The sequence below is a fragment of the Sinocyclocheilus rhinocerous genome, unplaced genomic scaffold (genome assembly GCF_001515625.1).
Source record: "Sinocyclocheilus rhinocerous isolate Xijiao unplaced genomic scaffold, SAMN03320098_v1.1 scaffold5484, whole genome shotgun sequence".
NCBI lineage: Eukaryota > Metazoa > Chordata > Actinopteri > Cypriniformes > Cyprinidae > Sinocyclocheilus > Sinocyclocheilus rhinocerous.
In genome coordinates, this window is record NW_015627741.1 from 324,603 (window position 1) to 337,996 (window position 13,394).

Sequence of the window (13,394 nt, forward strand, 5' to 3'; positions counted from 1 at the left end):
ACACACATATATACATATATATATATATATATATATTTATCTGGAACATCTAAATTAATACATATTGCCTTCCTTTTGAACATGTCATATACAGCACACAACAAACTAAAAGGGGTCATGCTTATTAACGCTGAAATAGCATTTTCGATCAGTGTGCCCGGTTCGTGGTACTGCACACCTCTAATGTGTGGCGCTTCTTAAAAGCATAAATAAAAAACACAGGTGTGCACTTTTTCATTCGGTGTTCTGGTCATAAAAGAAGCCTCGCTAAAACATCTTTTCACACATTTTTCTTCCTTCAAATGAGACCTCAACCCTTTTCTAACATAATGGCTCGGAAAGTGCGTCATTTATTTCACAGGAGCGGAAATAAGAAAGCTCAAGTAGTAAATTACCAGAGTATGAAAAGCCTTTTTATGGCACAGTAGAAGGCATTAGAGCAATGCGCTTTCATTAGCGAGGAGAACAGACCTGCTCCTTACAGGACTGTGCCTTGGGACACCGCTGTGCAGCTAGTCAAAAAGGGAGGGGGGTTGGGGAAGAATATCTGTCTTTTTCCATTTGTTTTACTTTCTCCCCGTCTCTCTCGCTCTTCACTTAGGCCAGAAACTCTGGGAATATTCATGTGGAACTTATTTTAACCAGCTTCATTTCTGTAATTACATATGTGGAAGACTTGGAGAGGATTCCTTCATAATATTTCACTAATTCGGCTGATAACCCCTTTCCGGGAATCAAATTAATAGGCCTTCTTTTCACTTCGGAGTGTTGTTCTGAGCGAGGCCTGTACATTCTACAAAAGCGGGAAGAAAAGAACTGGCAACGAATCAGAGAAAGGCTCATATGTGTGGTCTTTTTTTTTCACCTGCCCAAGAATTTGTAGATGCATGGAAACTTTAGATAATGTTTAAGATTTCATGTATCAGAAGTTAGATGCATTGCCTCGACCGATGGTGTGAGTATGGGGCGCCCGACCGATGAAACACTGAGAATAAAGCCGTAAACCTCAACTTTTGCGCTTCCGATTGGTGACGTTGACAGTGCAGAAATGGCATGCCTAAAACAGAGTCTCTGTGGCTAGTCTCATCCAGAGAATCATCTGGATACACCTCTTAAAGGAGATCATGAAATCAAAACTGAGCCTATTTATTTTCTTAATAAATGTCCCTGATCTTATAGTGCCTTCAGTTTCTTCATGGAAAATTCCTAGTTAAAGGGATAATTCACCCCAAAATTTAAATTACCCCATGATTTACTTGCGCTACACGTTAAGTTGGATATGGATATTTTTCTTACACAAACACATCGATTCACTTCAGAAGGCCTTTATTAACCCCCTGGAGCCGTGTAGAGCACTTTTTATGATGGATGCATGCACTTTATTTTGCTTCAAAATCTCGACCCCCAAAGCCGGGACATTTTTAAATATAGCTCCGATTCAAGGCAAGGCAAAGAAAGTCATATACACCTGGAATGGCTTGAGGGTGAGTTAATCATGGGGTAATTTTCATTTTGGGTGAACTATCCCTTTAAGAGTTACTCAAGTCAAGTAAGGTCAGGTTTATTTGTATAACGCTTTTCACAATACAAGTTGTTTCACAGCAACTTTACAGATGATTGTGACCTTAATTATTGTAATAGAAAAGAAATAATTTTGTGGTAGATGTCTATGATTCATTTTTTATATCTTTAGTCTTAATTATGTGTGGAATAAATAGACAAGGATGTGCATTATACATAAGTATTGCTTTATCTGTGTGTAATTTAACACCGCCTCTTAAAGGGGTCATATGATGCGATTTCTATTTTTCTTTTTCTTTAGTGTGTTATGTAGCTATTTGTGCATGTATAAGATCTGCAGAGTTACAAAGCTCAAAGTCTCCCACAAAAGGATTTATTCTATCTAAAAGAGAAGGCTGATCCAGACTAAAACGCCTCATTCAAACACTCCCCCACATGTCTACGTCACGATGTGGAAATATATGCGTAATGCCGCCCAAATGTGCACGCAAAGAAAGAAGGCTTGGTTTCAGGAACAGCAGTAGTGTTGATGCAGCCATGTCAGGGAGACGCTGTGTGTTTCTGTGCGAAAGCAAGAGCACTTTATTTGGCCTTCCGGAAGTAGATGCAATGAGGAGTCATTGGTTAAGATTTATTTACAACAGAACAGCACAACCCAGATGTTCGAATTTGTGCAACGCATTTTATGGACAACAGTTTTGTGAACCTAGGAGAGTAGCCTACAAAGCTGGCTGTGCAAAGGCTATTTCTAAAAAAAATGGGTCAATTCAGACTTTGCTATGACAATCTGGCGCTTATTCTGAATCAGCTACTGTATGTATGCTTTCTTAATAGTTTAAGTATTTGCTATTGACGGCAGGTTGATAAATCAAATACTGGAGTTTTGCGCCGTGTAGAGTATCACGTTGTGTGTGTGTGTGCATGAGAGAGAGACAGGATCACATTACAGTTGAGTCAGTCAGCTTTCTTAATCGTGGCTTGTGTACTGCAAATACATACGAGCATCATCACTGTGTCTGTCACGCGACTCTGTCAGAATGTGCTTGTCGGAAAAAGGGGCTTTGTAGAAAACGATGTGTTTGAGAGAGGCGGGGCATAGAGGAACTACAATAATGTACAGTATTTGAAAAATAATGTGTTTTTTTAACATTAAAGCATGTCAACATATTCTGTTACACCAAATACACAAAATAATGATCTTTAAAATAGCATCATATGACCCCTTTAATCCAGTAAAATCTACAGAAACAGAAGCTAAATGTGTTGCAAATGCAGTTTCACGTTGTTTTGAAGCATGTGTTGTTCAAATCTGCAGCACACATTTGCGGCCACCCTTAAGTTAAAAGAAGACAGAGCCCTAGTCAAAACAACCTCTCATTTTACATTTCAAACATTTACATTTCACAGCTAAAAAAAAAAAAAAATTAATTCAGAAATGTTGAAATTGCTGTGAAATCGGCTTTGAAAGTGACAAATGCAACACTGGCACCACAGGAATATCCTTCTCTGACTTGAACTAGCTCCAATCGCTTCGCCTCGCTCTTCTAAAGATCTTTACACTTTCTAACTGCAGACGGGCTGAAGGGAGCACTGGCCCCCATAACATTATCATCCACAGAGGTCTGGTTGAGTGACGTTCGCTCAGGTACTGAAAAACCATTTGCCAGCTCAAATGTTCCCCGCAGTTATTCCCAGAGTGTCTCTCTTTTGACAAATGGCCATTCCAATCCTCCAGCTAATGAGGAGGTACGGTGAAGTGCTTCATCTAATAGGGATTTTCAGGTCATACGTACAGAATGGAGCCGATGTGCAACCAACAAGCCTAATGTTAATGGACCCAAACGATTTAGGTTAGACAAGCATCATTATTAATATTATTATTGCTCATTCTTAGGGTTAGAGATCTGAAGAAAAAGTAGTAATAATAAAAGGAAACCCTAAAGGAAAAGGTCCACTATTGTGTCCAGATGAGGTGTGTGATGTATTTTGCCGTGGCTCTATCAGTATAGCGAAGTCTGAATCTGATCAACTCGGAGAATGGAGCAGATGTCCAATCTGAATGTTCATGTCCTGGGAATGTAACAACCACTCTGTTGCATTAGTCCCCTGTGGAGAGGAAACAGGAGGAAGCAGAGGTAATGATCTGCTCCTGGAAACCCAGCAGGGGGCTTTGTGTGTATATGAAAGAGCGAGAGAGAGACAAACAGAAGTCAACTCTAAATATGTTGGCCATGCTAGCTGGCTGCAGATTTAATTCATTTTGTGTTCATTCCTCAAGAATAAACTTTTGGTTAGCACTCAAATAGCCATAGTAGACATATTTTACTTCCCACCAAAAGATTAATTAATTATCTGCAATGGGACATTATTACTTTAATATTTATGGCTAGCTCTTCCTTTTGTTCTGATGCATTGAGAGCATGTCTGTTGCGGTCTCAGCCGCCGGTTCTGCCGTCCACCTGTCGTGCCGGCTGCGGCAGAGCCCTGGGTGTTCGAGTGCAAGTATCAGGGCGACTAATCAAACGGCCAGACTGAGCTTCAGATGGGCTTTTGTCTGCATCACCCTGGACCCACAATGCACTGGCACTTTCTGTGCAAAATAAGTCCAAGCAATTGTAAACTGGGAGGTCTGATTCATTTTAGTGAACCAGTTTGTTCATTTAAATGAACTAGTTCAACTGACTGGATGGATTTTTACACTTTATGTGGCATCCAGCTGCCAGGATGTTGAGGTGTTCTGAGTGGTTGTTAGCATGTTGCTATGCCATTGCTAGCATGTTTTGGGTGGTTGTTTTGAGCCCACTATGATATAATGATCACTAGACGTTGTTATATGGTTCCCACATAAAAATACCTGTCCGTTGATCATCTGCCACGCGAAAATCAATGAGATGCACAATTTGAGAAATCATTCATGTGTGTAGCACAAGCGCTGCATTTACATTTAGTAGACGCTTTTATCCAAAGCGACTTACAAATGAGGACAATAAAAGCAGTCAAAACTAACAAAAGAGCAACAATATATATAAGTGCAAATGACAAGTCTCGGTTAGCCTAACGCAGTACACGTAGCAAGGTGTATATATATATATATATATATATATATATATATATAATACACACACACAGCAGGACAACTTTTGCATCAAAGTTTAAAAGATTGTAAGCACAGTATAAAGATAAAAGTGTGGTAAATTAAATATAGATAATACCACTATTTACCTCACAGATTTACTTTTAAATTTCTCCCTTACAGTCAAATGAATTACTAATGCCTTTATGAACTTTTTTTTTTTTTTTTTTTTGCAAACAAACATATTTTACTTTATTTGAACCTTGTACCTGGCTTGCCTTATGTATATGTTCAAAAGAACAATTGGTTTGTGAATCTCATCTCAGCTGCTGCAACCGGTATAAAAAATTTAATGTGACATCTGGAAATGTTTAAGAAAAATAGCCATTGTTGGGGCAGGAAGTGTTTATGTGAGAGGTTATATTACGTGAGAGGTGGATAGTTCCTTGTCAAAGTCACTCAGTGTTTGGTTTGGAGTGAGGAAGAGAGAAAAACTAAGGTTTTAACTTCCTAGAACTTTTCTCTTAATTTTGTCTGCTCAGCTTGATACAAACAGTCCACAAGTATCATTCAAGTGGAAACAAATTCAGGAATGACTTTGCTGCCAACTGAGAGAACGAAAGCAACTGGCGTTCTTACAGTGGCTCTGAAAATGAGAAAAATAGCCATTGTTGGGGCAGGAAGTGTTTACGTGAGAGGTTATATTACGTGAGAGGTGGATATTTCCTTGTCAAAGTCACTCAGTGTTTGGTTTGGAGTGAGGAAGAGAGAAAAACTAAGGTTTTAACTTCCTAGAATCTTTCTCTTAATTTTGTCTGCTCAGCTTGATACAAACAGTCCACAAGTATCATTCAAGTGGAAACAAATTCAGGAATGACTTTGCTGCCAACTGAGAGAACGAAAGCAACTGGCGTTCTTACAGTGGCTCTGAAAATGAGTCCAGTTAAGCCATGCTGTCGTTTCACAGGCTTTAAATCCCTTTCTTCTGATGAGACGCTTCTTTTTCAGTATTTTTACTAAGGCAAATTTTTAAGCCAGGAGAATACTTTTTACATCTGACAGAAGCCAACCAGATGAGCGAATGGTCCAGTTGCGGTCAACAGCTAAAACGGTTTAATCCCTTCGATCTCCCTCTGTGCAATGCAGTGCTGAATAGACATATCTTACCCGCTGATAGATATTAGATGCAGTCAGACTCACCTCTTATGACTTCTGGATCTCGGAGTGTCCTGAAAAATAAAACAGAGGCATAAAAATGAGAATAACCCCTTGGTTTAATGTACAAACATACACAAACACAAGCCCACACACAGCAGCCTCCCAATAGTTTCTGCTGGCCTTTGAACAGCATGACTCACTCTATCCATACGCCCCTTTCTGAGATACCAATGCTTAACCAGACAAAAAATTTCTAAAAAAGCAATAAATCCAGGCGTTATAACTCAAACAGTGCTTACGGTTGTGTTTGCTCCAAAGAAACAAGTTCCATCACTGTGACGGCCTACAGGTTATGGTTATCATTCTCAAACTCTCACTAAAGGCTGATAGCAACTGTCATACATAACACTTTCAGACCCATATGTTCCAGCAACACAAAGGTCGGCTATTTATAATGTTTGTGTTCATTTTTTATTTTTTATTTTTTTTACCAAAATCAGGTTTAACTAATCATTCCTCTTATTGCCTCAAAGCCTCTCGAAATATTGTTTGGCTGAAGCAAGATGTTTGCATCTAGCTGGCGGTTCTTGGTCTGAGCTTGTTGAGAAATTAAATGTTAAAAAATTTAAAATAACCTGTGCAGGTTTCAACAGATACATGCATAGGCCTCACACAAGATCTTTGAACAATGCTATACTGTACCTTGAAAATCTATCCAAAAATATGTTCTTACAATCTCTTTCTGGTCTTATTTTGAACGATTTATTTACGACTGAAATGGAGAAAGCAAATATATTCACTGTATTCAGCCCAGTTTCTCTTCTGATAAATTGCACATTGCTTAAAAACGAATTCATAGCTGTTTGCGATCTGATGGGCTTTGTGATTTTGACAGCCAATTTAAAAAGGTAAAATCTCAGGATCTCAGAAGGCCAGTCTAATAAAGTCCGGCACAGGCCTGCTCTGGCATTCTGAAGCTGTGCTCATGTGCCCTAAATCTTTCCTGCTTTATGCGATAAATATTCAAATCCTTCCATAGACAAGCAGCCCTGCCTGTTGCCCATACACAATTCATATTTACCCACATAGGCCTCGTAAGATTAAATAGGAACACTGAAAGCCTCGAACTTACTGAGCAAAAAAAATAACAAATTCCAGATGTTGAGCAGCGTTTTAAAGCTAAATGCATTTAATTGCACTATGCAAATTCTGCTTTTCTCCATAACAGGAGATAACTGTTATGAGATAACTCCGTAACAGCTTTTCTCCATTCTCATCCAAGTGGATGCTGCACACTGGTGGTGGTTGAGGAGAGACCCCCCCCACATGATTGTAAAGCGCTTTGGGTGTACAACAATACACACTAAAGCGCTATATAAATGCATCATTCATTCATTCATAACATTTCTAATGGGCGCCTTTGTCAGGTGAAAATTACACTGTCACCATCTCATTGCTCTTATTGCTGGGGTCAGCTCGGTGATGCATGGGAAGTCCCTCCCAGCACATCTAACATCTTCACACGAGAAGTGCTAATTAAAAATGCAAATAAGCATGAACACTTTGGTTCAGAATTAATCCAATATTGTCACGCAAAGGCTGTGTCTCAAACCCTAGTGCAGATGTTCTGACCAAAACATTAATAAATGTACTCCATACCTTCAAGCAAGTGCTGTATCAAACCCTACTGAGTTTCCCACCTAGACACCTTTTCGCAATTTCATTTGAATATTCAAATGCACCTATGCTACCTAATAACAGTTTCTGTCCATGATTTTTGTCCATTAATTAATAAGCAAAATTATCTATGAAGCTGATGTATGGGTAGGCAGCTCACTAGGTTTTTGAGGCACCGCTTCAAAATGTCAGAAGACAACTGCACAGATGGAGTTGAATTTTCCAGCGATGCACTGCTGCACTGGCGCCACACTGGAGCGAGATGATCCTGTGGAATGTTTGTTACGGTTCTGCGAGTTCTAGCGGTTCACCGGTATTAGAGCGTGTTTTCCTTGTATGGCAGAAGAGAAGAAAGGTAAAGCGTAGCTTAAACAGAAGCAGATGGGAGGCCTTGAGCTGATCAGGACTTCATTAGAGAGAGAAGCAGCAAAACAACACATACACACACACACAGCACCAGAAGGGAAATGCTTGCCCCAGCATAAAACTATCTAGGAATAATACTCATAAAGCTATGATCTTTTAATTTACTGCATCCCTTAATTACCAGCGGCCTTGAACAGACTACAGTGAATATCCAGAGACACATCATGTGCATCCAACCCTGTAATAGGTGAACCCGAGAACTGTCAGACATCATGTTAATATTGTAGAAGGCTTGTAGATTACGACCATGTCTAGTGGGAGGTCAGAGAGCAGTGAAATATGACGTGGAATTTCACAAAAGCCATTCCAAGCAACTGATAAATGCAGCAGCTAATTTTCGAGGCGCTCTATGCTCACGCGTCTGACAGGGATGAGTAAATCTGCCATCCACTCTAAACGTGACGCCTAGAAAAAACGGGGAGATAATGTTACTTTTGTCATCTCTCATAAAATTAGGGAACACTCCAAAACCTTTCTGGATGCCACTCTAACTATGCAATATCACACACGCAATTGTGCTGAATGGCTGTGATTCGTCTGTAGGAACAGGGTCTCAGGGAGTGCCGGCATTCACTACAACAGCACTATTGACCTCACGACGGTAAATAATTAATCACGCCCAGCGCTTTTCAAGGGCAGGTACTCCATCTTTGTCTGTCAAAAACTACATCGTTGCAACGCTCGCTTGCTAATGTACCTGATGATTTTGGAATAAAATGCACGCAAAAAAAAAAACAAAACAGAAAGTGCAAGTTTTTGTATCAGGTTATGTTATGTTGAAATGTTTATTTATTTATTTTTTTTATGTTTTTACTTCCCTTGAAAAAGGTAGTTGGTAAAGCAAATAGCTAAATGGGACTACAGAGCTTGTCGGGGACATTAATCGTCATAATGCCGAACAGGTAAACTCATCTATTCACTAATCCACTTTTACAGCCTCGCTGTGTTTATAATCATGATCTTGCAAAGTATTCTATCTCAAACTTTTTTAAATAAATAACAAAAGAATATAAAAAAAATATATCAAATAATCACGCCCAGCGCTTTTCAAGGGCAGGTTCTCCATCTTTGTCTGTCAAAAACTACATCGTTGCAATGCTCGCTTGCTAATGTACCTGATGATTTTGGAATAAAATGCACGCAAAAAAAAACAAAAAACAGAACGTGCAAGTTTTTGTATCAGGTTATGTTATGTTGAAATGTTTATTTATTTATTTTTTTTATGTTTTTACTTCCCTTGAAAAAGGTAGTTGGTAAAGCAAATAGCTAAATGGGACTACAGAGCTTGTCGGGGACATTAATCGTCATAATGCCGAACAGGTAAACTCATCTATTCACTAATCCACTTTTACAGCCTCGCTGTGTTTATAATCATGATCTTGCAAAGTATTCTATCTCAAACTTTTTTAAATAAATAACAAAAGAATATAAAAAAAATATATCAAATATCATCGTTTATAGCCTATGTTTAGCTTTTTACTTCTAGTTATTGTATTTAGGCTTCAAAATTCATAAAAGTTGTATTCATTTGTGAAAATTATAATGAGCAAAACATGTAAGAATCAAAATTTTGTCGGTCACATTACTTTTGGCATGCAAAAATAGATCATCACTGCAGCACTCTATATTGACATTAACGCGAAGGAAATATGTGTAATGGACTTTTTCTAGTATCCGAATTACATGTACCATAACAACACCTTGTTCCCATAATGTTAAAAAATTAGCCAAAAAGTTTGTTTGCCATAAGTTTGATGAGCAAAATGGCGAAATAACCACAAGGCTTATCAGTTCAGTGATTTGATTTGTGTTGGGCTATTTGTGCTGTCATTCAGAGTATATATTGTATATATTGTGCATCACCCGTGGACAATCAAATTAGAGGACTAGAACTAACGGTTGTGTAATATCCTACATACAATGTGAGCTGTGTCCGATACAACAGAGGCCAACATCTGGAGAACTGTGGGTTGGCATAGACTGCTGAACATGGTCAGAATCAACAGAAACACGTAACCACTCACATTCTCACGGCTCGGGCAGTAATAAGTTTCTTTATTTAAACATAATTATGAATCTTACTGAAACACATTTGAATGGCTTTTCAGAGAAGCACTTTTCACCATGTCTTTAGTTGCACACAATTGCTCGCTAAAGTCCTTTCATATTTCACAATAATAGGTTTGAAATTCTCACAGAATAATACAGTAGCGATTCTTTCCAGGGGAAAGTAATACAAGATGGCATGCACTCACACAATGTCAATGTGATTATGTTGTCAGATATCACATCCTAGTTGTTTCCTTTATGCATTCAGCAACCAGAAGCTACATGGAATCAACCACCTAACAGGAGGAAATTAGATATAACAAAACGATGCATCATTCAGAAAAATACGTAATCATGTTCCCAGAGTTCTGCTGATGGCACACAGACAGTTAGCCATTCTTATCCTTCAATGAGCCCCTAAAAATGACAAATGTGGGCAGGATATTTAGTGAATAACGAAGTTTGGTCTGTTCCTCACTCGAAGCTATCTTTCGACGTCAGAAGATTTGGAATAAAGCTTAAATTCTATGGACTACTTGTTTTACTTAGATTGTCACTATATAGATGCGATGTATGAAAAAGAGCAGCATGAACATTCTACAAACCATCTTATATTGTGTTTGGCCATACAGATATGGAACAATATGAGGGTGATTAAATGCCTGAAACATAGTACATTATTCGTAAAAGCTGGCATATATTTTGTCTACAGAATCAAAAGAGAAAAAATATCTTAAGAGAAAAAATATCGTAATATCTAATATACACACTAATCAACACGCTGTCAAAATAAAAGTCAGGAGCGCCGAAAAATGCAAAATCTTGCCCACTAATTTTTATTATCATCAATGCTGAAAACTGGTGCTGCTTAATTTTGTTTTGGGGAAACCATGATCCAATTTTCAGGTTTCTTTGATGAATAGAAAGGCTTTCCTGTCACTCAATTTATTGCATCCTTTCTGAATAAAAGAATGAATTTCTTACACTTTCCCCAAACTTTGTTTAAAATATTTAATTTTCATGTTTTAAGTTTTCACACACACACACACACACACACATATATATATATATACATATATATATATATATATACACAAAATATATTGAACTTGATATGTATTCATTGTTAATATTGTAAATTACACAGTTAATTCACACATGAAAAGCAATAAGGGTAGTATTTTACTATTGTGTTTCATTTCTCTTGGGCAATTTAATTTTTTGTTAAGCTTTTGTTTTTGTTAATTTGTTTGGCATGTTGTCGTGGCCTGAGCACCCCTGAAGTTCTGTTTTAAAACTCCAAAATAAAAAGTCAAAAAGATGATGCTGATGTGATCCTGGGTCACGTTTCCTCTCTAGACGGGTGGTAACACAAGGTAAATAAAAGACAAAACACAGTCATGTCTAGTGTCAAGAGTTGTTATCTTGCTTTGTATTGTGGCTTGAGGCAGAATGAGTGTCGACTGCCCTGCTTTCTGTTTGTTTCTTTGGTCAACACTGCCTCTGTAAGGCAGAACGGTGACTGCACTCTACATCCTCTAGAGGCAGGATTATCCTCTGACATTACTAAAACAAACACACTCTCACCTGTATCGAGTGGGCCTCTCCGGGGTCAGAGGTCATCGCCTCGTTCTGGACCGTGTTGTGCTGCGTAAGACTTTCTTCCATCTTCCTCTCCTTCTCTTCTCCGTCATCGTCATCAAGCTCATCCAAGCTCTGCAGAGAAATTTCAGGCTCGGTCAGTTTAGTTTGTTCAGATTGTTTGGGATTTGTGGATTATTTTCACATGATGAGATAGTCTAATTGTGTTCTCTAGACATACACAAACAGACACAGGAAGTGTGCTACCGAACAACCTCTGTGGTATGAGTCTAGGGGATTTTTGGGAAGTGGAATGTCCCAGTGCACACTGGGTGGGAACAGAACATTTTACATGTCTTAAAACAGACAACCTTAAACACGATCCAATAAACATGATAATTTAGAGAATACTAACAGTTTGAGCTAATTATGAATGATAACACCCATCTCCCTATGTGACAAAAGTGACAGAGAGAGAAACTGGTATTCTGGCTGCACGTAAACCAGTCTTTCCTGTTCAGGAAGAAGGAGAGAGAGTGGAGGTGGAGTTCAGAACAGGGCTGGGAGGGTAAAAATAGCCGTACAAGCCTAAACTGGAATGTAATAATTTACACAAGCTTTCCGGCCAGCCAGTTTTATCAACACTTCCTGGGGACGGAGCAAATTCTGAACCCTCTCATAGGCATTGGTAAACACAAATGATTGTACAAACTATGACTTAGACACACACACACACACTTACTTTCCCCCTCCCCAGGGATCAGTAAATAAAAAGGCACAGTTCATAAGCCCCCGCTGCAGTCTTAAAGAGGTCACTTCTGCACTCCGCTGCCCGTTAGTCAAATTGAGACATTCCCCTGCCTAATGACAATCATTTATGTCAATTAAGACAGCTTATAAACTTGAGGGCAAATTACTGTCACAACAGTAAATGACTATGAAGACATTTTCAAAGGAAGCCATTATTGTACAAATATATAAAGAGAAACAGGCTCACACTAAGTGACCTTTTGAAAACACTAAAAAAAAAGGGGAAGTAGACCTATTAACATTGACCGTGTATAAAGATAATCTGTTTGGCCTGAAAGTTCTATGCCAGTTTATGGAGTTTTATTATCACGTAGGTTTGGAAAGACGCTCATTTAAAGGGGTCATATCAGGAGAAATACATTCTTTTCTTTTCTTATGAAAAAAATGAATAATGTGCCTGATGAAAAGTCCATTTACATGTTTTCATACAGGCATCACAGCAAACAATGACCCGTTTAATTCTAAGGTTCAGAAAGCGGTGAAAAGGGTCATTAAAAAGATAAATACAAAACAGTAAAAAATTAAAAAAATTATGTAATTTAAAATGAAATTACATACATATATTAAATATGAAAAAATTAACTAATATAAATATATATATTAAAAAAATGAAAAGTTTGTAAAGATATGAAGAACAATGTATAAGGTTGAACAGGGACAATGAGGGTCTGTGGCTTCATAGAAGAGGGTCTTGTAGATCAAGTATTTAAAAAATAGAGAAAAGAAAGGCTGCAAATTCCCTTCCATTCTTGTTTATAAAGCAAAATGAATAAAAATGCATTTAACTCAACATAAGTGGACATGTTTTTATTTGAGTAAATAGGTTAAATGAGCACACCTTTAACCTCCTCATGTTTGCCATGAGGGAGAGGGGCTTTATTTACAAACAATAAATAAAAAATCCATCTGTGCTCATCCTCTGCTTTATTAGGAATGCATGTGCGGGTGGAAATTTTGCAGCTAGCCAGTGGGAGAAAAAAAAAGATCAACAATCTATCATGTTAATACCCCCTTTCCTGGAAGAAGGAATGTGCAGCATGTCTGCCACAAGACTTCAGCCTATCCCACCATCTTAACTTTAAACTTTGTTGTTGTTGTT

The 13,394-nt window shown here is 38.2% G+C and overlaps 1 protein-coding gene and 1 long non-coding RNA gene across 2 annotated transcripts in view; one reads left to right on the plus strand and one right to left on the minus strand.

Moving 5' to 3' along the window:
• Window positions 1–1,657, plus strand: part of LOC107734451 (uncharacterized) — a 16,034-nt gene extending 14,377 nt beyond the window's left edge. The window contains exon 3 of the long non-coding RNA XR_001639097.1: window positions 1,647–1,657. This is a non-coding gene — a long non-coding RNA (uncharacterized LOC107734451). The remainder of the gene's footprint in view (window positions 1–1,646) is intronic.
• Window positions 1–12,208, minus strand: part of LOC107734443 (PRKC apoptosis WT1 regulator protein-like) — a 27,353-nt gene extending 15,145 nt beyond the window's left edge. The window contains exons 1-2 of the mRNA XM_016546405.1: window positions 11,492–12,208; window positions 5,795–5,823 (exon numbers count right to left, since the gene is read on the minus strand). Coding sequence (XP_016401891.1) covers window positions 5,795–5,823; window positions 11,492–11,572 — 110 coding nt within the window. The 5' untranslated portion in view covers window positions 11,573–12,208. The remainder of the gene's footprint in view (window positions 1–5,794; window positions 5,824–11,491) is intronic.
• Window positions 12,209–13,394: the final 1,186 nt, after the last annotated feature.